Source organism: Syngnathoides biaculeatus, chromosome 9 (genome assembly GCF_019802595.1).
Source record: "Syngnathoides biaculeatus isolate LvHL_M chromosome 9, ASM1980259v1, whole genome shotgun sequence".
In the NCBI taxonomy this organism is placed as follows: domain Eukaryota; kingdom Metazoa; phylum Chordata; class Actinopteri; order Syngnathiformes; family Syngnathidae; genus Syngnathoides; species Syngnathoides biaculeatus.
This window is the reverse complement of record NC_084648.1, coordinates 18,950,268-18,974,766: the sequence shown is the minus strand read 5'-3', so window position 1 is coordinate 18,974,766 and position 24,499 is coordinate 18,950,268. Positions and strand designations below refer to the sequence as shown.

At 45.6% G+C, this 24,499-nt stretch overlaps 1 protein-coding gene across 5 annotated transcripts in view; it reads right to left on the bottom strand.

Annotated features, from left to right (window-relative positions):
* The window catches only part of LOC133505614 (nuclear factor 1 X-type-like), a 213,783-nt gene that overhangs the window by 20,594 nt on the left and 168,690 nt on the right, over nt 1–24,499 (bottom strand). For all 5 annotated transcript variants that reach the window (XM_061828813.1, XM_061828817.1, XM_061828811.1 and 2 more), the window contains 6 exons: nt 16,529–16,591; nt 15,687–15,761; nt 15,018–15,141; nt 13,261–13,388; nt 11,728–11,802; nt 4,891–5,016 (listed from right to left, as the gene is read on the bottom strand). In XM_061828813.1, the coding sequence (XP_061684797.1) occupies nt 4,891–5,016; nt 11,728–11,802; nt 13,261–13,388; nt 15,018–15,141; nt 15,687–15,761; nt 16,529–16,591 (591 nt within the window). The remainder of the gene's footprint in view (nt 1–4,890; nt 5,017–11,727; nt 11,803–13,260; nt 13,389–15,017; nt 15,142–15,686; nt 15,762–16,528; nt 16,592–24,499) is intronic.

The window sequence follows — 24,499 nt, the reverse complement described above, 5'->3', positions numbered from 1 at the left end:
CACGCCTCGCGCCGAGGTCGGAAAGTGCCGCATTCACACAAAGGGCCGCACTGTGGGTTTTTCCGCTTTTTTGATCGGTCGTCAGCGAGGCGTAATCAATCAGCGGCGCGGCCTCGCCGTGCGGTTCTCCTCCGTAGCCGGGAGCCGGTGGGAGGAGCCCCGCTCCCGAACGGCCGCAAAACACCTCCCGGAGTCGTGCGTCAACCAGCCAGCCACACACACACACACACACGCACGCATACACACGAGCCTCCAATGTCTGCGTCTGGTCGGCGACGATTCTACGGCGTTGGCAATTTGGCACTGCGAACAAGAGAGACAAGCTGGCAAACGGGCATCTGCCATTCTGTCCGTCACCTCGCGTCTCTCGTGTGTCGCAACTCACAAAGACGAGCGCGGCAACTTGCTCAAACTTTTTCGCCTTTGTCGGTTTTTCCTCAGAGCGGGGATGCCGCAGAAGTACAAACGCGCCGTGACTGTATTTTCAGCCGTCTCTATTTTACCGGAGTATCTTTGACTTTTTTTTACATTTACTCCCTAAAAATTTGAAAAAAAAAAAAAAAAGATTCAAATTACCGTAATTTCCATCTTATAAACCACAACTTTTTTCACACGCTTTCAAGCTTGCGACTAATTTGTGCATTTTTTCCTAACGGCCGCAAGGGGGTGCTCGAGCGGAAAAGGTAAAAGTGAGACTGGTGGAATATATGTGCCGAGGAAGTGACTTTTACCGGTATGTTTTTCTTTTTTAAACCCTGTTAGCGCTGCGCTGGTGTCAGTGCTGTGCTAGAGTTTTCCTGCTGTGTTACTGCCGTGTTTCCGTGATTTTTACAGGTGTGTTTTTTTTTTTCAACCGGACCTGTGAGCGCTGCACTAGCGTCAGCGCTGTGCAAGGGTGTTGCTGCTGTGTTACTGCCATTGTTTCCGTGATTTTTACTGGTATGTTTTTTTTAACCGGACCCGTTAGCGCTGCACTAGCGTTAGCGTTTTGTTGCTGTGTTACTGCCGTGTTTCCGTGATTTTTACTGGTGTGTGTGTTTTTTTTTTTTTTAACCAACCCTGTTAGTGCTGTGCTAGCATTAGTGCCGCGCTAAAATACGTTTAATATCTTGGACTGTAGCGCGTTAGCATCGCGCTAGCGTGTTGCTACTCTGTTATTGCCATGTCTCAGTGATTAAGGTATATTTTTTTTAACCAGCTCTGTTAACGCTGTGCTACCGTGTCGCTACTGTGTAGCTGCCGGGGCTATTTTTTTTTTTTTTTTTTTTTTTTTTACCAGGCCTATTCGTGCTACCGTGTTGTTGCCATGTTAAGATAAGCTAAGGTATTAAAACTTTGAAAACGCTTTCTGTGTAAATATGTCGTTTTTCAGTGTGGGTTTCAATGTGGGCACTTGCGGCTTTTACACAGGTGCGGCTTATGAAAGTACCAAATGGTATTTCCTTTTCAAATGCACTGGGTGAGACTTATAACCAGGTGCGCTCTGTAGCCCCAAAATTACGGTAGATGTCAGACATATTTATAGGGCCACAGTATTGTCACGATTTCTCTAGGAGGGCCCTGGAAACCAAAAATGCTTAATCACCTCGTCGTATTATTACATATCCACAACAAATCAGGGGATAGCTAGTTTTCACATCAGAAGACAAGGGTAATGGTTTGTTCAAAAATGCAAAATTATTGTTGATTAAATATGACTATTTGAAATTTTGTTAGAGATTTTCGCAAGACTCACGGGAGTTGGCGAACACGATTTGCTTTCACGGGCGGGCCCAATCTGCCCCACGGGACTGCGACTATCTTTAAAACAACAGCCCTTGCAGTTCAATAGGACATTTGCCAGCTATAGCCGTCAATGGCAGTGAACGAGTGAAACGTAAAATTCATTCAAAACGGATCTCGGATTTCATTTTAAACTTTACATGCAGCAGCAAACGTGTTTACAAAAGTTATGGACAATAAAGCTTTTTTTTTGGGGAGGTGATATGGTTAAAAATAGCCATTTCCAATAAGTTGGCACACCCCCAAAAGCACATTACTAGCCAGGATGCCTGAAAGCCAGAGATTGACCTGCACTTTTTTCCTGGAACTTCTCGATTATGCCCCATGTGGGAATTTGGTACACTTCTGTAGTGTACTGAAGAACAAATAAATAAATAAATAAATAACAGAATATGCAATATAATTTTTTTACTAGCTGTTTGCTAGCCAACCAGAGAATCACAGATTTACATTGTCTGAATTACTGTCTCTACATTTTCAGTCAGTACTTGTACTTTATCCAGAATATTTCTTCACACTAGTATTTGTACTTGTATTTAAATACAGACTGCGATTACCTGGGGCAAGTCTGTTTTCTTTTTTTTTTTTCCACGCTTGAATTAGCGCAGGACTTCGAATTCTGTCGTCAACGTGCGTAATGGCAGCCACAATGCCGTTTCTCTCCAGACGAGCGTAATCAGACGGCGGTCTGGCTGGCATCTTTCCACGCGGGTCCAGCGCCAACATCGGGACGTAAACAGTCCGGCACTTAGCCGTGAACGTTCAGACGAGAGGAGCGAACCGTTCGGGCTCGGTCCCCCCCCAACCCCGAAGCATCTCTCCGTGTTATTCCCTTTCTTTCTTAATTTTCAGTCTTTCTCCAGGCACTTTAAAGAAGGGAGGCCTCCGAGGGACATTCCGTTTGGACCGCAGCCATTGTAGCGCAGACAAGAGTGTAAATTTACACACGCGTGTGCCTGCAAAGCAACCCAAGCCGAAAACGCGGCCTCATTACAGCTTCGCTATCTATCTGGCCAAAACGGCTCGGCTAGCGACTCATTTGGAACTCAACTAAAACGCAAGGTTTTAAAATCTCGGACTCTCCGGGTAGAAACACGTTCAAGGCTTCAAGGCGCGTCCTGGTGTATATTTTCTAAATATACCTTCGGGAGAGCTGAAAGTAAAATTCAATCCGCTTCAACGCGAGGGCACTGAGTGCAAATGACCTTTACATGGTAGGTGCGGTTTGGCGGCGGATCGAGCCGTTTTCCCTTTGAGACTCAGACGGAATGAAGAGCGGAGGACGTATTTACGCCTTTGAAAAGTGAGCCCCGCCGGGCCTTCGGGGACTCGTTGGCAAAAGTTCACATCATGGGGACGTTGGGAATTCTCAGAGCGGAGGTGGAGAAACCTTGTAGGATACGCCGTCGGAGCAAACAAAAAAAAAAAAGCTCCGAGGACAATTTGCCCTTTGTACCTTCGAATCAAACCACGTCACTGGAAACGCGCTAAAGGAATCCGGGGCCGTTCTGTGAAAACGGGCTCTCGTTAAAGCGAGGAAGAAAAAAAAGGCACAAATCCGAAGACGGAGCCGAGTATTTCGCTCTCAAAATATGTTCCATGTACAGTTCAGTGCAACAGCCAAAACCCCCCGTTTTTTTATGACCATGTGCAAAACATATAGTAGAGCACACACGGACAAATCTCATTTCATTCTGTGTCACGGTGTATGGACAAAAAAGGAACTAGATAAAGGTGCTTATCCAGAGTTCACAATTCATAATTTCACATCATCATTATGGTATCAATGGAACGCTATCTAGTATAACGGCGGTGCCTTGAGAAAGAAGGCTAATCTGTTCATCTTTTCACTAACCCTTTGCAGTGAAAAAATAAGCATTTATAACACAAGCACACAGCCGGCGGGAGAACCAAGGAGTGGCTCCGTAAGAAGCATATCAAAGTTCTGTTGTTGGCCTGGCCCGTCTCCAGACCTAAACCCAATAGAATATCTTTGGAGGGAGCTGAAACTCCGTGTTTCTCAGCGACAGAAACCCGAAACCTGGTCTGATCTAGAGAAGATCTGTGTGGAGGACTGGGCCAAAATCCCAAACCTGGTGAACAACTACAGGAAACGTTTGACCTCTGTAATTGCAAACAAAGGCTACTGTACCAAACATTAACATTGCTTTTCTCAGGTGTTCAAATACTTATTTCACACAAATAAATGGTTAAAAAAAGAAATCATACATTGTGATTTCTGGATTTTCATTTTTCGATCATCTCTCTTACAGCAGACATCCACCTACGATGAAAATATTTGACCCCTCCATCATTTCTAAGAACTTGCAATATAGCGGGGTGTTCAAATACTTATTTTCTCCACTGTAAGTGAATGGAAACGCCATCAAAATGTCACCTCGAGCCTAGCAGCCAATCATATTGCGCAAGACCTAGAACGCAACTTCTGGATACTCATCGCATCTCATCTGTGCGGCACTAATGTTAGTCGTTAACGGCCATAAGGCTGTGAATACTGTTAAATTGTCCGTCAATATGTTTTTGTCGAAACATTTGCGCTCAAACGCTTTGCTCAAAGTTTTAAAACACTGCAACACAGATGCTAATTAGTGAACTACGTTTGTTAGCGGAGGGCTGCGCCGGAGTTAGATACAGTAGAACACAAAAAACCCTTTATGCGCTACAGATCGTTAAAATCACAATCCGAACAATCCGAAAATCAATATTCACCACTGGATTAATAAGCACCGGGGCAAAGGCATGGATGCAGCAACGGTACCATGCAATGACGGTATTAAAACACACAAGCACGATGGTGATGTTAAAAAAAAAAAACAACAACGTATGGATGAAGATAGACTGAAAGAGAGAGAGAGAGAAAAAAAAATAAAACTTTGGCCAGCCGTGATGATATAGCAAGTAACACGCGACACGTGAAAACTCAGCAATTGCAACTGCGGGAACGTTTTTGTGGAATTTTGGGGTACAAGTCTCCCTTTTCCTTCTCTCTCTTTTTCAGACTGGAATATAAGGAGGGCGAGGGATGGGGGGGCAAGGGAACTGGAGGGGGGGGGGGGGGTTCTTGGCTTGGTGGCAGGGCTCTCTCACCTGGTCTCACTCCTGCCAGCACGGGCAGCGGGTGGTGTGTGAACGCCATGCGGGGGGACCTCTGGGAAGACAGGGCGTTGAAATCAAACTTCCCCGGCTTCTTAAGTGAACCAGGCGAGGACAGTCCTGGCAAATAAAAAAAAAAAAAAAAAAAAAAAAGAAAAAAAAAATGGGATCAACAAAACAAAAATGTGGGGAGGAGAGGGAGGAAAAGAGAGGTGGTTTTAATCAACAATTTCTCCTTTTTAAAATTTTTTTTTTGACTATGCCACATTATTAAATTATTTCCGAAGGGCACCTGATTCGGGGTGATGGACGTTTGCAATTCACTTCCTGTGATTTCAAAGAGCCAATCAGAGGAGCCAATGCCTGATTGCCTCATTCACAAATACACAATTATTATTATTTTTTTGGCAATTTTATTTTTTAATTATTAAAACAAACATTTTGTTTTGTTTTGTGATTCATGTTTCTGTAATAACTCTGTAATAACAGATAGAGGATTCCCAGCTTCCTACTTCGAAGTAATGGGCTGGGCGGTATTTTACAATGATGCCTTCAAAATGGGGGGCTGGGGGGGGGGGGGGCAAAAAAACCAGGGAAAAATAACTGAAGCCAATATCAAACTCGCCAAGGCACATCTGTAGCAATAATAACTTCGAACTGTGCCACTGCGTATGTTTTCCCTGCTCTTTTTCTCTTTCTTTGGGCTTTTCTTTGTCTTTTTCAGGTGCCAGCGCCGGCGCGGGCCACACCGTCGGGTTGCGGTTCTGGCCGCTTAAGCCGGGGGGGCCCGCGGGCCCGGCCGCACGGGAAGAGGCTTTCATTCAGAATTAGCACAAACTGTACAGTATGGATGCGGCAGCTGCTGAGTGCGAAAGACAAGCAGACGGACAGAGGAGACGGCGGGTGGGGGTCTTGGGGGGGGGGGGGGGCACAAGCACGTGGGAGACATGAAAATATGCGAGAGAGCGAAGCAGAACCTGCGAGGAAATGCAGCAGCGTTTTGTTTTTCCATGCGTTGCTCTGACGACATGTATGAAATCGGGATGTCATAAGATGTTTAAATATGCTTATTATCTGCCGCGCACACACGCGCCACGTGGAACAGCAGCAAAAAAAAAAAAAAAAAAATGTAAAAAAAAAAAAAACCATTTCTCGTACTGTGGGGTTTCTTCTAATCTTCTTGACAACTGAGTGATATGATAATGTTTGGTCTCGAAAACTTTTTTCCTTGGCTTTTCTTTTTTTTTTTTTCCCTTTCCAGACTCGGGTTTTGTTGTCTATTTTTGCGGCTGCTCCGCATCAAAGACGACAAATATGATTCCTCCTCCAGCTGGAGACGTGTGAAAGCGGTTGGTTGAGCGCGGGGGCGTGCAAAAAAAAAAAAAAAAAAAAAACTCCCCTCCCGGTGTGAAAGAGTTAAATCTCCAGCAGGTGGGAGAGAATATGTGTGAAGCATTTACTGTACGTCTTCGGCAGACATATATTTCTTTTTCTTCCACCCCCCCCCCCCCCCAACTGTAGCAAGAGTATGTGGGAGGGATATTGTGCTGTCAGATGCATTCCGAGCATGAAGACGACCTCGGATCCGGCTAAACTAAGCTCCTCCCTCCTCTCGCAGTCGAGATGTGTCACTTCCACACGGTTGCCTTGAGATTAAAAAAAAAAAAAAAAAAAAACGACTACAACAAAAAATGGTCATGAATTTCGGAATAAGAACGCTAGCACATGTCGTATTGTACCCTCTAAAATACAGCAATGATATAATTCCAACGAATGTAAAGAATTTAACAGTTTTTGCCACATTTTTGCTTCAATGGACGTTGTGCCGCTCCTTGTATGCCCGCTTTGGCCACACGGGGGCAGTATCCTGCAGACAAACTGATATATACATGGAGACAATTGTAAGTCATTTTTAGACAGGACAAGCTACGTATGCCTGTGAGGATTGTTATATTGTCTTCCTACATGTACTGTTCCTCCATTTGTGTTCAAATAAAGGATTCGGCGGCAGGCACGGTGGCTTAGCTGAAAAGCGTTGGCCTCACAGTTCTGAGGTCCCGGGATCAATCCCGGACCCACCTGTGTGGAGTTTTGCATGTTCTCCCCATGCCTGCGTGGGTTTTCTCCGGGCAATCCGGTTTCCTCCCACATCCCAAAAACATGCAAGATTAATTGGACACTCCAAATTGCCCGTAGGTGTGATTGTGAGTGCGGCTGTTTTGTCTCCATGTGCCCTGCGATTGGCTGGCAACCAGGTCAGGGTGTACCCCGCCTCCTGTCCAGTGACAGCTGGGATAGGCGCCGGCACTCCCAGCGACCTTTGTGTGGATAACCGGCTAAGAAAATGGATGGATGGATATTATAACCCATTCTTGGGCAGCATCCCATTTTTGAGACATCATGATTTTCACGCATTATATCCTTCAGTATATCAAAATATTTAACTGTTTTAATCTGTTTCTGTTTTTTGGGATGATCTACTAATAAAAATCCAAGTACCCTCTCGCGGGCACCGTCCCATTTTTGGGACGAGATTATAAGTTAGTAAAGTTATCATATAACTTAACCACAAACAAAAAAGAAGTGTTATTTCCTTGATTGTGGCCTGTTAGGAGACTTTTATCTCAATAAGGCAAAAAAATTGCCACCCTGGCCATGAATGGGTTAAATGATTACAACACCACAACACTGATGCTATTTGCTAGCCCTCTATGGCATTTTGCAATGTTTGTTAGCAGAAAGCTAAACTCTTCTATGTTATGCGGTGGTGTGTGTAATTTACCGTGTTTCATGTTTATTATGACAATAAACGTCAAGTAGGAGTGGCAATAAACAGCTCAAGGCACCACTTCCCTGACACCGATTGCTGTTTAGATTTGGCAGTGTTTTGCGACGTCTTAGGACATTTCGGAAAGAGCGCAAAAACTGCAAACAGGTGAGTTTTTCCCAGTGAAGAGCTGGGGTAGGCTTCACATAAAACAAAGGCAAGAGGTGGATTTGTGAACCGTTAAACATGAATCTGCCGGTGATAGGTTGAGATTTTGGAAAAAAAAAACTAAAATAAAACATTAGAAGGGTGCAGAGAATGTACCTCAGTGAAGCTAATGACAAGAAACGACGACTTAACTGGTGAAGGTTTGGGCATGACGAGGGAAAAAAAAGGGAACTTGAGGTTTGGAAGAATGTTTAGCAGCAATCATGCGTTTAGCACCGAATGAAGGTGACGAGAAGAAATCCTCATAAGGGAGAGGGGGAATCCGCCGATGACGGACATCTGGGCCCTGAAGACGACGCCGCCGCCGCCGCCGTCGGGAGGACGTAAAGGAAAATGCCTCAGCACTTCAGAGACGAAGCCGCCTGCCAATCTGCTTCACACGTGCGCTCGGTGCCACAACTGGACTCGTTCTCTCCTGGCAAGCGTCGGCGTTCCACTGGCAACCAATCAAGCGCTCCCCTGATGACCCTTCTGTCTCTTTTGCGCTAACAGGCCTGCCACCAGATGCGCCTCTGAAGCGCACAGATACGCTCACGTGCGTGCAATTTTCAGGCGATAGAAGAAGAAGAAGAAGAAGAAAAAAAAAAGATGGCTGAACAAGTCAAGGAAAGAAGGGGGAATTGTAACTCGCGAGGACCGCGAGCCTCGCATATCTCAGCAAATAACGTATCGCTGGAGCAGCGGGGGAAGCCCACCCGCTGTTTGATTTATTTAACAATCATTTGGCGCTAATATGAAATCATGGTTGTTCTGGCTGCCTGACACCCCCCAAACTCCCTCCGGGCCCCGCCTCCCCCCTCCGCGAGCCCATGTTGAGCAGATGTCTCCGGCATCCTCGCGGATCCCAAGGCTATACGCACAGTCGCTCGCCATCTGGGACCGCGCTTCAGCTGCGCGAGTGCGTGTCTGTGCGAGGAAATCTACGGTCGTGCGTCCGAACGCGACGGCGATGTGTGTGTGTTGCCGTTTCGGTTTTGAGGAGAGGAAGGAAAGCGATGCGAGTGGACGCACACTGAGACACACCTGTGTGTGTGTGTGTGTTGCGTTTGTTTACATTCCCCCACCTGGAAAAGAATTCCCAGATGAGAAAGAATTTGGCAGGTGGGATCGGTAGGAAAATTGCGCGTCGTCTAGAATGCTTCCCCCTTTGTGGACCACACCCCTCAATTCTCTTTTATTAGCCTAAATGCTAATATTTCTTTCATTGAATTGTATTCATTTATTTTTAACATTCTATTCACCTTATTATGATGTTAGATTTCAGATCTGCTCCCGGGTCGATGCAAAGGCAAACTTTATGATTTGCCCAACTCGATTTCAAAAGCATCCTCAAAAGTCCAGCGAGCTGACGTCGGCATTTTTCTGCCCTCTGTTCAAAACCAGTTACAGGCAACTTTTAAACTTTTAAGAGTGAACGACACCTGGAGCTATGAACCACAATCTCTGGTGAGTATGACATATATTTTATGATTCGTTGCAAATGTTTTTGTTTGTGTTATGAGATGAATATTGTTTCTGATCCGCCGAAGATGATACACGTTAGAAGGAACTGTGTGCTGTTAAATGACATTTTTGGCTAGCGTTGATGATTTCCAGTACAGTGAACACTCGGTTCTCAGACGTCGCCGTTCTCGAACAAATCGGTTTCCGGACGAAAATTTTGACATGTTTTTTTCGTTCTGTTTTTGAACGCAAATCGGTACTCGGACGCACCGCGAAAAACCCGGAAATAACAGACCAGATGACACACGATGCGCTTTGGTATCGTGTATAACGCAGCCTCTGTGCGCAAACGTGTCCCGGTCGCTCCATTTACTGACTGTTTTTTTCTTCCTCTTGAGGACTATTAAACCCGCGATCATGGAAAAGAAAAGAACTTCCAGGGCGTGAGTCACCGCCACCAAAGAGATTTGATACAGTAATTGAGAGTTTTGCATTGCTGTTTTCTTGTGAACTTTAATAATGCTCTGTTCCATTAGCATTTCTGCATTTTTGTTTTGTTTCAAAGATTTCATTAACTCGGAGAGTTATCCCATTCGTGAGCAGCGTCCCATTTTTGGGACATCATGATTTTCACGCATTATATCCTTCATTCTATCCAAATATTTCAGTGTTTTAATCTGATTCTGATTCTGGTTTTCGGGACGATCTACTCTAATAAAACCCAAGTACCTTTCGCGAGCGGCGTCCCATTCTTGGGACGAGATTATAAATGAGTAAAGTTATCATATAATTTAACCACAAATGAAGAAGAAGTGTTATTTCCTTGATTGTGGTCTGTTAGGAGACTTTTTTTTTTATCTCAATAAGGCCAAAAATTGCCATCCTGCCCATGAATGAGTTAATGTTTTTGTATGCTACTTCCTGTAAAAAAATGTTTTTTTTTTTAGCTTTTTCCCCCCCTCATTATTGCTCGTTTAAAGTTATTCTGCACTTTTGCTATTACAAAAAAGTTTACAAGGCTGGGGGCCGAGTCGCTACAGATACAGCAATGCACTCACAACCTAGCCTACTCTACTACTAAAGCATACATTTTAAGCAAAAGATAAATATATTACTGAAATGACTTCATTATATAAAGTATTCAAAATATACACGTACTTCTACTATGCAGTTTATGATCAGGAAAAGCTGAGGAAAAATGCTTTAAAAAGCCAATTTTTTTTAGGTTTGTAACGCATTATTTCTTTTTCCATTGATTGTAATGGGAAACGTCGATTCGGTTTTCGAACAAATCACTTCTGGAACGGATTGTGGTAGAGAACCGAGGTTGTACTGTACTGAGATCTGATAGTGGTGACATTGCTAATACAGATGCGCTTTCTTTATAAACCCAACTTTCAGCTTTACAGGCGCCAAATCTCAAGATCATTAAAACCACCTACTGGGCTGCGAGAGAATGCGTTTATTTGAGGGAATTTTCCAGACTCATGAGGAGGTGCATGAGGCAGCATGCTGCACTTACGGAGATGCACAGGCAAGGGAGAGGCCATATTGAGTGAGAAATCACAAACGGATGGGACGCGAGGCTCTGGAGCGCAAAAACGTGCAGCCGGCGCTGCAGCGGCGGCCCTCATGAGCGGTCTCTTAATTACGTCTAAACCTAAGTGGAGCCGGAGCCTCGGCTAAAACTCACCATCGCTTTTTGGCTACGTCCCTCCCCAGAGCCCTTCCCGCCGTACACATTTTCAATTAGACAGAAGGGAGACGGCGATGGAGGGCGGAAGGGAGCGCAAGGAAGCAGGAGGAAGGCTTTTACACCTCTGATCTGCAGACGCTAAGCGTCTTAATGAGGGATTGCGAGCCAAGGGGGAGGGATGGCGAGACAGAGCGGCGGTGGCGAGGCGGGCACCTGAACACCTGCAGGGGCGGGGAGCACGGTAAGCATGGGCGTTTCGACGTGTGAACGTCTGCCTACGGAGGGGGTGTCGAGTGGGCGAGCGGCGGAGGGGCATCTGTGCGCGGGTACGCGGAACCCGTGGCGGTCTCTTTATACACCACTGAGTCATGTACGTGTGTGTGTGTGTGTCTGCTGGTGTGTCTTATTATTTTTCATTTTTTTCCCCTTCCTGGTGACATCTGTTGGTTAAAATGGGGCAGGGGTGGGCAGGCAGAACTTTGGAGGGAAAGCAAAGCATTTTAGGTGAGCTGTGCACGAGTGGCAAAGAATGCAAAAACCTCAACGGGGGAATACATCAGCAGCAAAAGAATACTCGTTTCCCCCTTTCATTTAACACGTACAAACAAGCAAACATGACAATATGATGTGATATATACACAGAGGAATGCGTGCGCTGGTAAAAGATCAAACATGGAAGGGTAATCAATGTTCTAACCATGGTAAGGAAACTGCACGCCTTCGTTTTCATGTTTTATCTTCCTCTCCTGCACACTGGCCAAATGGTGCTGCACTGAAAGTGGAGAAGGGTATTGTTAACAATGACGGAGAGAGAGAGAGAGAGAGAGAGAGAGAGAGAGAGAGAGAGAGAGAGAGAGAGAGAGAGAGATGAGGAGGGGAAGCGGAGGGGGTTAAGAGTGAGCATTACGTTTCATGGCTTGTGATCATGAACATGTACTTATGTCATTAGAAGTTATCAAGACGGCGAGCAGCTTGACTGGGTGGCGGGACGGGAGGGGCGGAACTAATGAGGAGCGCCGCGTACAAAGCGGATCACAGTGGCGGTCCGGGCTTACTATCAAAACGAGGGGAACGCGCTATTCATATTCATTGGCAAATCTTCATGATGTCTGGAGGGATTTATTTTAGCGTTGATCGCCACTCTTGCGACACAGAATGTCGTGAGAAAAAAAAAAAAAAAAAATCCATTCAGGGTGGGAAATGGAAAGGAAGTTGCATTCCACTGATTGCCCCACCGATTAATCAAATAATTGGATATAATTTATTTTTCTATTTTGAAAAAAAGTGCAGGTGAGGTGCAGGTATTATTTTTGTCCACTAGGAGTCGCCATCCTCCTGTTCTACTGTAGTATCTGTGACTTTGCGCGTGTATGACTTTAAAAGGCGGGCCATTTATTGCAGGGGGGGGGGCGGTGACTGACCTGGGCGTCGGCGAATAAGAGCGTCGAGTTGCCTCGTTAACTCCGTGCCGTGTTGGTCCGCATGTTTTCTTACTGTTCGCTCATTAAAATAAAAGTTACTAAAGATGGGGGGGGGGATGTAAAGAATTCCAAGTACCGTATTTATCGCACTATAAGGCGCACCTTCAATGAATGGCCTATTTTAAGACTTTTTTCATATATAAGGCTCACCGCACTATTAGGCAAATAGAATAGACGCTACAGTAGTCTGGGGTTACGTTAGGCATCCATCAGAGGGCGCTGCACTAAAAGCTCAATATCGATCCATAAATAAGGCGCACCTGATTATAAGGGGCACCGTTAGATTTTGGGAAAATTAAAGGCTTTTAGGTGCGGCTTATAGTGCGGAAAATACGGTACAGTAAATCAAAATGTGTAGATACATAATGTACTATCTTAGATATTTTGATTGCTTGGATGCACCGCGTTGACAAAAGCGACAATACAGAAATTGAACTCGCGTTAAAAAGTCAAAGTCATGGGTCAGAGTACGATTGTCGATATAAATGATACCTGATAAACTAGAATAATATTGCCCCGTGAGCAATAAGAATAGGATACGCGGCAGTCACGATATTTTGTCACAGAGGGGTGACCAGAGTATTTGTATTTTGTCCGTGTCGCATTTGTTGTTGTTGTCACGATTGTGTACATCGTCAGAGTAAAGGCAGGCGTTAGACGGAGGCAGAGGCACCGTTGATGATGTGGGGAGCGTCGGGAAGTTTGTGGGGGACTGCGGTGCGGTGCGGTGCGGTGCGGTGGGTCGGTACCTGCGTCCATGTCATTGGGCCACGCGCTGGATTGGGACGAGCTGGCGGCGGGCGAGCGTCCGGGATAGAAAACATCATCTGTCGGGCTCTCCATCTCGCTGTCGTCTAACGACTTCCTCTTGGTGGAGCTGGCGAGGGGGCGTGGCGGGGGAAAAAAAAAACGTTCAGAAGTCGCGAAAGAGACTTTCCCGACGTCAATGTTCGGCTCAAGTACCTAACAAATCTTGAATCACAACCACCAAAGTACGAAGTATGAAAACTACAAATGATACAAGAAGGATCATTCAGAAAGTGTGTTTGTGTTTCGCGGTTTTTTTTTTTGTTTTTTGTTTTTTTCCCGTGCAATGCGGCATTAGTTGCGTGTCTTTGTGTTTTTTAACTACCTCCGCGGAAGGTTTGCGTACAGTTCCACCTCAGACCTAAAATGACGGCAGATGACAAGAGGTGAGAAGAGAGGAAAGGCAAGTTAAAGAAGGACAAAAGAGGAAAAGCAGCGATTCAAAGAGCACTTTTGCACTGCACAGCACCGATTTGAGCATTTTGACCAAACAAAAGAGAACCAAGTGAAGACTGAAGTCTTGGGGCCAAAGTTACACTCTTTACTGGAACTTCGGCTTCTAGTGCAGTACTTTGGTACCGTTGCCAACAGAAAAGCGAAAATCTTGTAGGTGACTGGTTCTCAAACTGTGCCACGAGGACTTCTGGTGGGCCGCAAGCTGTAGCTCGGGGGTCCACAAAAATGAGTATGATAATGACAATTATTATGTTGTATTTATATAAATATATATTTTTAAATGCAATGGGGATCGGCATGCCAGTAAGACAAAAACAAAGCCATTACCCCTTCCAATCTGCAGAAATTATGATGCTGATGGATGGCATAAATCTTACATGAGTACAATTGTTCTTTAAGAACAAAAAGTACATTATTAAAGGAATACATTTCTATTCTTTGGAGAACATTATTTGTAATCCAAAAATTATTTTAGAAAATCTGTCCTATTCAGAATAAAGGGCATGGTAGCATGAGGATAAATGTGTACTTTTTTAAAATTCAAGTCAAGTAATTCCAGGTTTCTTTGTAAAGCCCTTCTTCGGCTCAAGACTCATTCCCTCGTTTAACACCCGGGCAATAAACCCCCCCCCCCATCTCTTGTAAAACTTTGATACTCAAGTGTCCCGCGCAGTGTAAAAGTAGCAAAAGAGGTGGACATCGAACAGGAAGAGAAGCATGTTCATAAGCGTGTTAAGGACAAAAGGTAAAGAGGACGAAATGGTTGATTGTCCACAACATGAAACGTGAACGAGAGCCCATATGTTGAATAATTTTGACATTATACAGTGGTGCATTGAGTTACCAGCCCCCCAGGTGGCCTCGGGGGCTACACTAGAATAAGCGGCGCAATTTGCATTGAAGGAGAAAGTGTGACAAAAAAACGGTTCAATCATTTTTCATTTCATTTTTAATTGTGTCATTACTAAATGTTTTGCAAAATAGCATTTCATAGAGCGCTATTTTTCTCATTAAAAACAGCTTTTTGGAGGGGAGGCTGGAAGGGATTAATTGCATTTCCATTCGTTTTAGTGGGGAAAGATGATTTGAGGTACGAATTGAACTTGCATCTCAAGGCACCACTGTACAATCGCTTCACACTGGTGCAGTCGGCGATAGGCCACGGTCACACAAGAGAGAATTCTAATGGATCGGAATCAAAGTCATCGGAATACGGAAATGGACTCCTTGGCGATGACGGTACCTGGTGGAGGGAGGGGAGGTGAGGGAGCGTCGCCCCACCGCCACCTGGTTGATGTTGTAGTAGCTGGGACTGCTGTCCAGGTCGGCCAATGAGAAGTTCGGACCAGACGCCGTGGCAACAGGCGCTGATGAGTCAGCCGTGGGGGTCCGGGGGGAGGGGGAAATAAAAATAAACACAACGACCAAACATCAAAATGGATGCAACTGTAGTTTTGAGAGGTGACGTTGATCATACAGCGTCAATGAATGTAAATAAAACATAGCGTGCGAGTAATTGTTGCTTTGTACGTCTGCTCAGCAGTTCATAGTCAAAGTCACATCTGCGTGTACGTCAGCCGGATTTGCCAAATTCAACTTCATTCAAATCCATATCAGGTTTTGAAGTGATGCTGCGTAGGTCAGGGAACGACATTTCATTTTGGTGCGGCGCCAAATCAAAGTGCGATCATTTCTTTTGCAACTGCAAGACATACTTTGAACATTCCCTTCATTTCGAAGCGAGTAAGGACGGAATATTAATGTCATAACTCAGGGATATGCGTGGGGGTGGTTATGTAGGTGTATGTTGGGGTCGATCCAAATTGGAAATTGGCAGCAATCGCTTAAGTACTAATTTATTTTTGTCTATTGACGTGTTTGGTTTTTTTTTTTTAAAGTTCTTTCTACTTACTCTGTGACACTCTGACGAGCTCAGCCACGTTCCAAACCCCTGAGGTGACGAAGCAGTCTTGGAAACTCAGGTGTCCTTTGGGGGAGGGGGGAGAAATACTTTGATTAGAACATTCGAGTACAAAATGAAAGACTCTGTATTTTGCCCGCCTTTGAGAAATTTCAGAATATTTTGAAATCAACAATTCCGTTTTAATGATTTTGAGAGGGGACGTAAAAAAAAAAAGCGGTATAATGTGGTTGCAGAAATGTGCACACCCGTTTATAAATAGGATGTTACTGTGTTCACGATTCACATTCAGTCTCATGTTAAAAGGGAGTAAGCACACATCTGCCCCCCTCAAAAGTTCAGATGTTCCAGCAGGCTTTTCGTGACATTTGTTTTCCTTTCTAACAGAACCTGTAACATTTTGTGCAAACAATTGTCTGGTGTTTGGAACTGCTCATACTTCACTGGAGGAACGGTGTTCTTTACGGGTGACGGGCGCCGTTGCCTTTGTAGTATCAAACGTAGCTTTTTAAACTTTGGCCGAAAATTTTTAACCTCGGCTTTATCGGACTGTAACACAATTTCCCACGTTTGATAGAGGAGAAAAAAAGATTGAGCTGTACAGATTATATGTAACATTATTGGAGGTTTTTTTTTTTTTTTTTTTTGTGCGTGTGATTCAAATGGATTTCATTTTAATGACCCGAACAGAGAATGGGGGAAACTATTTGATGGTTATGTTTCAAATATTATTTTACTTCCAAGTACTGCATTCCGTTCTGTCCCAGTTTCTTCCAAATGAGATGACTCATGTTCGTTAGTGTGTGTTTTGGAGAGTGTGCGTGCACGTTTACCATTGGGCGGTGGTTTAATGTCCGTGTCCCCCTGTTGGCTGGAGCTATCTGATTGTCCAGATTCTGCACAAAAACAGACGTGGGAAGAAATGGTCAGTATTTATACACATTTTCTTGAATAAAAACTGCTGTTATTAGCCATATATCCATTAGTCTGTGTTAAGTGAGGTGTGAGAGGGAAGAAGCTAAATTAACAGTATGCGCTAAATTATGGTGTACATGTGTTAGTAAACTCACACTTTTTCTTTTTTTTTTTTTTTTTGGGGGGGGGGGGGGGGCTGTGACATTTTTGCATCCCGGAAAGCTCGCTCCCGTCTCCCCGCTGAGTGAAGGTGCAATGATTTACAGTGTGCTGTTATGCCAATAAGTATCTAACTACGCAATCATATCCCGTGCCCTAATCCTATTTAATACCTTCTTTGCTGGTAGGGATTTAGTCTGCATAAAGAGAGCACCTTACGCGTACAACACACACACCACACACACACACACACACACACTCTCGCACACCCACACGAGCTTGTGCACGCTGCAATCTGTTTCTTCCTCTTGATTTCTGTTTCGTCGCCGCGGAAAAAACAGACTCTGGAAAACAGCTGACCACAGAAGTCTGGCTGCGCCCCGCGGATTTGAGGCAGAGCGCGTTTTAGTCGCAGGAAAACTATTCCCCACGGGGGCCAACGAGCAATATTAATCTGTGTACACACGCACGTTTGCGCACACCTGTTACGACCGGCCTACGAATGCGGTCGGCTTCGCTTACACGAGCGTTGAGCCGCGCGCGGCGGGCCTTGGCAACAGCGGGACGAAATTAGGAAGGGGAAGCTGCAGGCGCAAAAAAAAAAAAATTAAAAAAAAAAAAAAGATTTTGTAACGAGTCGACGGCGTCAAAAGAGAGCCTCGTCTCGTCATTGTCCAGGTTTTTAATTTTTTTATGGTCATGTGTGAGACCGCGTCCACATATTCGTGCATATGGAGTGGTGGCAAAAGTAAATTCGAATAGATGTATTTGAATGCATTTTTTTTTTCAAATTAGAATTTTTTTAAAAAATAATTATATCAATTTTGATAAGTTGGCAATCCCAAAAGTTTTCTTTTTTTTTTTTTTTATTAACTTGCAGGGTCGTCATACTGAAAGGAAAAAAAAAATAATTGGACACATCATTGCGAGCTAAATTCTCCCAGAACTGAATTGACAATCGGTCCTGTATGAGCAAAACAAAATATGCTAAATCTCATGGCAACAACTAAAAAATACACATCACCTGTTTGATTTTTTTATTTTTTTTCCAGCCCAGATTGTATCATTTTTAAACCCCTGAAGCGAGTACGTTCGAGAATGGAAAAGACACATCATGCTTGTAACTGGCAACAAAGAATTCTTTTAGATAAGGCTACGGATGGGAAATACATAATTGACTTCTCCGAATTTGTTGCACCATAGTTGTTAATTCTCCCTGCCCAAAGTTCTTCCATGTCGCTTTTCGTTTTTTGTTTTTTTTTCCTTTTTTTTTTTTTTTTTAAAGCCTCAACTCCGCTGGAATTTACCCATTTGTTTTGTACTGTTGTGGCGATTAAAATAAGTAACCAGCCAATTTTTGATCATGTCAGGAGTAGAAAGTACAGATGTAAGTCTGGGGAGTAAAAGTAAAAAGTCTTCAGAAGAAATATACTCAAGTAGATTACAGATACCCCAAAAAATGCATACTCTTGCACCCGAGTTTGGTTGTGGGCGGAGTGAATGCTAACAGACGTCAATCGAGAGCAAAGTTGCTAGCAAGCGAGCTAGCGGAGGTGTTTATCCGCAGGCTGTAGGTGATAACAGAGCGCACAGACGCCTGCCAGCGGCACTTGCCTTGCAGCCGCTCTAAGCCGCAGATTAGCTTAGTGAGCAGGGAAAAAATATAACGGGCCCGTCTCGCTGCCTACGAAGCCGTCCGCAGAGAGACAGAGCGCAGAAAAGCAAAGAGATCTCCCTTTCTGCTCGCTCCCTCTCACGCTGAATCCCTCACTCGTCGCCGTCGCCCCATCGCGGGCCGCGTGTAATCCTGGCAGCCATCTTAGAGCTTGGCAGCCATCTTAGCATTGGCGGCGGCTCCGCATTCCAGGTAACTGACGGCGCTGGCTCCCGACACGCGAGGCTGCGTGCGCACCCCGGATACATTGAGCCCCTCGTAGACGGACAAACACTCGAGAATAAACATACGAGTGCCAATGAAAGCTGTCGGGAAAACAACCCGACTTCACTGGACTTTAACCGGCGTGTAGTATTTTGCCTCAGGGCTCGACAATATTGTCAACACTCCATTTCTCGCACCGTCCAAGCGCCGGCTTGGAAGACACAGCCGCATCTGTGTACGGCGTGCGCGGTTAGCCCGAGGCGTATGTGTCTAATGTGTGCGCGGTCCCAAGACCGCAATTAGCCTCTAGAATTAGCCAGCTGCGATAAAGATGTAGCTCTACACGGCTACGAGGGGTTATCAAATTCCCTGGAAAGCGAAACAGTGATCCTTCTGCTGGCCTGAGAAAACGAAACTCAGGAGATCTGCTGAGTGTTTATCATGACTCGGCCAGTTCGAGTCCATAACAGCCGCAGCCCATCGAAACCTAATGGCGGGCCCTTTATCTCGCCGCCGCAGACCCCAGAAGCGCCGGCCTCGGAATTTCAAATCAGAGCTGCGCAGGCCTCTCGGGCGCCCCTCGACCTGGAGTGCTGACGTCAAACCTTTCAGCTTCACGCGTGGTCTCTCCCGACCGGCGCAAAATAACTGAGAGGGCCGTCGATGCAGTGTCGCCTCTAGTCACTCGTGAGCCAGATATGAAAGGTGGAATGGAACAAGTGCGAAAACAATGACGCATTGAGAAATTAAGTCCTAAAAGTGACACGGCATGGGCCGTAATCAGGTTCTGACAGGTCGATGACAAAAAAATGAAACATTTTCATAGTAGCCCTAGAACGTATTAGTATGAATTGTGTATGGGAAAATATAAATCATTTTTGCTCTGTCGATATATTAGGAAATGAGAAAAGAGAGAAAAAATGACTGGCCACTTCTTTGTTCTTCTCCACTTTGCGATTGCAGAGCCCAAATGAAGTGATAAAATACTTTAGTTAGCTAGCAAGTCGATAGTATTTAATTCACATTTGTAGACATATTAGTTCTCCTAGCTGGTAGAAAATGTTCATTTTAAGACAGTGTTACAAATAAAGGTTACATTGAATTTGTCAATTTGTCGCTCTACCCCAGTGACGTTACGAAGACTACCGCTTGAGTTCTAGGCAGGAGCCAATCATACTGCATACTTGTCCTCCCAAGAAATCACGTGGGACAGACAAGAATGCGTCAGTGAGGCAGGGTGCGGTCGTGTCGATTCTTCGTGACTACAGTGCTGGGCAATCTTTGATAATGCAACACACCCACCCTTCCCTCCCCCCACCTGACCTAAAAACTGCTGATGGAAACTTTTAGTGATTTTGAAACCTGTGGTATACCTTGAAACCGGTAACCAGCCCAAGCCTACTTGGCAGTGGATTAATACAGGATACATTAAATGGGCTACCAAAATTTACCACAAACTCTTGTTTCAAGCCAAGGCTGCCCTTTGTCACCAATTTTGTTCAGAACTTTTATGGATAGAATTTCTAGGCGCAGAGGGTGTCCGGTTTGGTGGCCTCAGCATCGCATCTCTGCTCTTTGCAGATGATGTGCTTCTGTTGGCTTCATCAAGCCGTGATCCCCAGCTCTTACTGGAGCGATTTGCAGCCAATTGCGAAGTGGCTGGGATGAGAATCAGCACCTCCAAATCTGAGACTATGGTCCTCAGTCGGAAAAGGCTGGCGTGCCCTCTCCGGGTCGGGGATGAGATCCTGCCCCAAGTGGAGGAGTTCAAGTATCTTGGGCTCTTACTCACAAGTGAGGAAAGAATGAAGCGGGAGATCGACAGACGGATCGGTGCAGCGTCTGACTTTAGATCGGTCCGCTGTGGTGAAGAAGTCGAAAGGCGTAGCTCTCAACGTACCTGTCGATCTATGTTCCTACCCTCACCTTTGGGCACGAGCTGTGGGTCGTTGACCCAAAGAACGAGATCCCGGATATCAGCGGCCAAAATGAGTTTTCTCCGCAGGGTTTACGGGTGAGAAGCTGGGTCATCCGGGAAAAGCTCAGTGTCGAGCCGCTACTCTTCCGCATTGAGAGGAGCCAGATGAGGTGGCTGGGGCATTTGATTCGGATGCCTCCCGGACGCCTTCCTGGTGAAGTGTTCCGGGCACGTCCCACCGGAAAGAGACCCCGAGGACGACCCAGGACACGCCGGAGAGACGAAGTCTCTCGGCTGGCTTGGGAACGCCTCGGGATCCCTCCGGAAGAGCTGGAAGAAGTGGCTGGGGAAAGGGAAGTCTGGGTATCCCTGCTGAAGCTACTTCCACCGCGACCTGACCCGCAAAAGCGGTAATGGATGAATGAATATTGTTTCACTCTTTAACATCGGTAGTGTTAGTGCAATTTTCCAACCTTACTTTGAGCCAAGACACATCTGTGACATTGTACCACCAAACGACAATGTTAGCAAAGAAATAACAAGTATTTGGCTTGGTAAAGTGAAATTGGCCAATTGTCTGCGTGACCCCTGATGATCTGCGGTTCCGAGTCCCGTTAACTGACACCCGTGCACTTTCAGGCACGGCCTCGTTTCCAGCTGGCCTGCGACTCAACTGGCAAGCAGTCCACAGCGTCGTTCAAGCCCGTCACGCTACGATGAGCTGTCATTGCATTAAAAGTCGGATATAAATAAGGACCGCTTGCTCGTTTACCGTCTCCGCTATTTACACAATCGCTGGCGGAATTGCCCGAACAGGTGAGCATAAGCGGTCTAAAATTGTCGTTCACGCAGGGCGGCAGGCGGACTCAACAGCGGCTCAACATTCCCGACTGGCTGGCGTAGAAAGTTCTACAAACTACTGTACCTCCCACTGTCAACGCTCACATATTTCTGCGGCTTTTGCCTTTATCAGTTCCATCTGCGGCGCGTTTTCCTCCCCAATCCCTTTTTGCCATGTGTGACATGTGGTCCTCCCTGAGCGCTTCCATTCCTGTCGTTTTATGAGACCCAAATAATAACTCTGCGCCTTCCCACTTGCCACGACTGGCCGCGCTGCGGATCCCCAAACGAAATCAAATCAACCCGCTTTTTTCTTTTTCCACGTCTTTTAATAAAGCGCCAAACACCGTGACACGTCATCTATTAGCTACAGATGAAGCTCGGCTAATTGACCTGTTGCTTTTGGCGGCGTGAGACGTTTAAGTGAATGTGTTGCGCCCGAGGCCGGCAGACGTTCGGCACAAAAATAAAGCTCTGAAGGAGGGGCGGGGGTCCGGTGGGGGGGCGGATCCCAGATTAGATGTCACTGGAAAGAGCTAGAGAAGAATTTTCTGCTCAAATCTACAATTGTAACTCCCCCCAAATTCATCAAGAATGTCAAGATGAAAAATGAAGAGAGAGGAATTGACACTGCTGAGATCCTCGAGCAAAGCGATTTGTGAGATCATGTGGTTGGTGTGCAACTCTCAATGTTACGCCAACAATATCTTGAAGAGACATGCAACAATTATGCGATACTGAAAAGACTGAAAATAAAATATCGATAGTATACTTCTTGAATTAAATAGAATAACATGCAGGAGTGTATTTTTTTTTTTTTTTTTTTGCATTTTGTATTTGCACGTTTACAAGCTTTTTCAAGGCCACGTCACGAGCTACGCATCAACACGAGGACCTGAGGCCGCCGCCAGTTTCAAGTTCACTTGTGTGACTCGGAGCTGCTTGAAAAGTCATCAGTCACATCTTCAAATCAATTCTCAAACATCCTGGAAGCCACTCAAGTGATGCCATCCATTTCAATCATTGTTCCATCTTGTGATCGGATCGGTGATCCTTTGTTTAAACTCGTTTGGACCAAACGTGAGCGACATCGTGCGGACCGTGATCGCACGATTCAAATTTCAGCACGCCTGCCGTCGACATCTTGAAGACTTTACCACCGACAGCGTCGCATAACATGGAGACAATAAAACACTCCACCTCTTGCATGACATATGAGACATTGCAAGTAGAAAATGAACGATTAATTAACAAATGACTATTTTCAATGTGGAACCAATATTGCTTTTTTGCTGGTGACTGAGGCATGCAGCGATCTTCCTCTTCTTTTCCTTTCGGCTTGTCCCGTTAGGGGTCGCCACAGCGTGTCTCCTTTTTCCATCTGAAGCTATCTCGTGCATCCTCCTCTCTAACACCCAAAGTCTTCGTGTCCTCCCTGACAACATCCATCAATTTTCTCTTTGGTCTTCCTCTCGCTCTCTTCCCTGGTAGCTCCATCCTTACCATCCTCCTACCAGTTTCCTCAGACTCTCTCGCCTCTGAACATGTTCAAACCATCGAAGTCTGCTCTCTCTAACCTCGCCTCCAAAACATCCAACTTTGGCTGTCCCTCTAATGAGCTCATTTCTAATCCTGTCCAACCCGCTCAGTCCTAGCGAGAACCTCAACATCTTCATTTCTGCTTCCTGTTGTCTCTTCAGGGCCACCGTCTCGAATCCGTCCGTCGTGGCCGGCCTCACCGCTGTTTTCTCAACTTTGCCCTTCATCCCAGGGGAGACTCTTCTGTCACATAGAACACCAGACAACTTCCGCCAGCTGTTCCAACCCGCTTGGACTCGTTTCTTCACTTCCGTACCACACTCACCACTGCTCCGTATTGTCGACCCCAAGTATTTGATGTATGCAGTGATTTTGGCGCCAAGATGTTGCGACTGTATCAGCTGGATGTGGAGCGATGATCGATGTTGGCTGCACCGTAAGATTTACAAAATATATATATATATATTTTGTCCCACCTGAGTACGCTTTCACATCAATTTGTGTCTGCTTTTGTGCGCGTGTCGCTTCTACTCATGTGACTTTCTTCCTTGTTGGAACAATTGCAACTGCCATCTCCCTCCTTCTTCTCCTCCTCCTCCTCCTCTTTGCTCTTCTCCTCCCCAAAACAGAGGATCACGCCGTACAGCCTCCCAATTGGGTTTCGCTTAAGAGGTTTATCGGTATGTTGCTAAACATTCTGACCTTTTTTTAATCCTTAATGCGCTTAAAATGTTCCAAAACCTCCTAATCCCCCTGGCTATCCCACACAGATGTTCACTCCGCTCTTTTATTGGATATTATTTCTTTTTTTTCCAAACATATGTATTTTCTCGCATATGCACGTTTCATTCAAGTGTATCTAATAGAGAAGGGAATATTCCAGATTTATGTTGCTGTTATGCATAAATTTCACATAGAGCTAAGCCAGATGTGTGAATGTGAGTTATTCGGTTTGAAAAAAAAAAAAAAAACAAAAAAAAAAAAAACAAAAAACAAAGAAGGTTAAATGAATAAATATTAAAGACACTCTTAGCAGCTCAGTTTTTGTAAATTCTGTGCATACATATGGGCATTCGTGTGAATCTATTAGCGTACGGATGTATGCATTTGTGTGGCTGCGCCACTCACAACCGGGCAAACTGTTTGGCAAGGTGGGCTCCGAGTGTGTGTGTGTGTGTGTGTGTGTGTGTGTGTGTAGCAGGTGTGCCAGGCTGCCTCGCGCAGCTTGCTGCCCATCTGTGCTCCCGTCTGTGTGCCGCCTGCGCCCACGCTTTGCCAACAGCGCCGCACCACAGCAAGAAGACCCAGGAGAGAGGGATGCTGGGAGATGAGGGAGGGGAGGAGAAGAAAGGACGGAGGGGGAGGAGTGGAAGGAGGAGCAGAGACAAGAGGAGGAGGAGGGAGGAATGAGGATTACGAAGGGGGGGAGAGAAAGAAAGTGGGAGAGGGAGAGGAGGGCGTGCAGGTTGAGGGTCCAGAGAACTTGCGGGGGGGATTGGGTTGTTGCGGAATGGAGGTTTTCCGAGGGTTGGCCGGATGCCCCGTGCGTGCCCC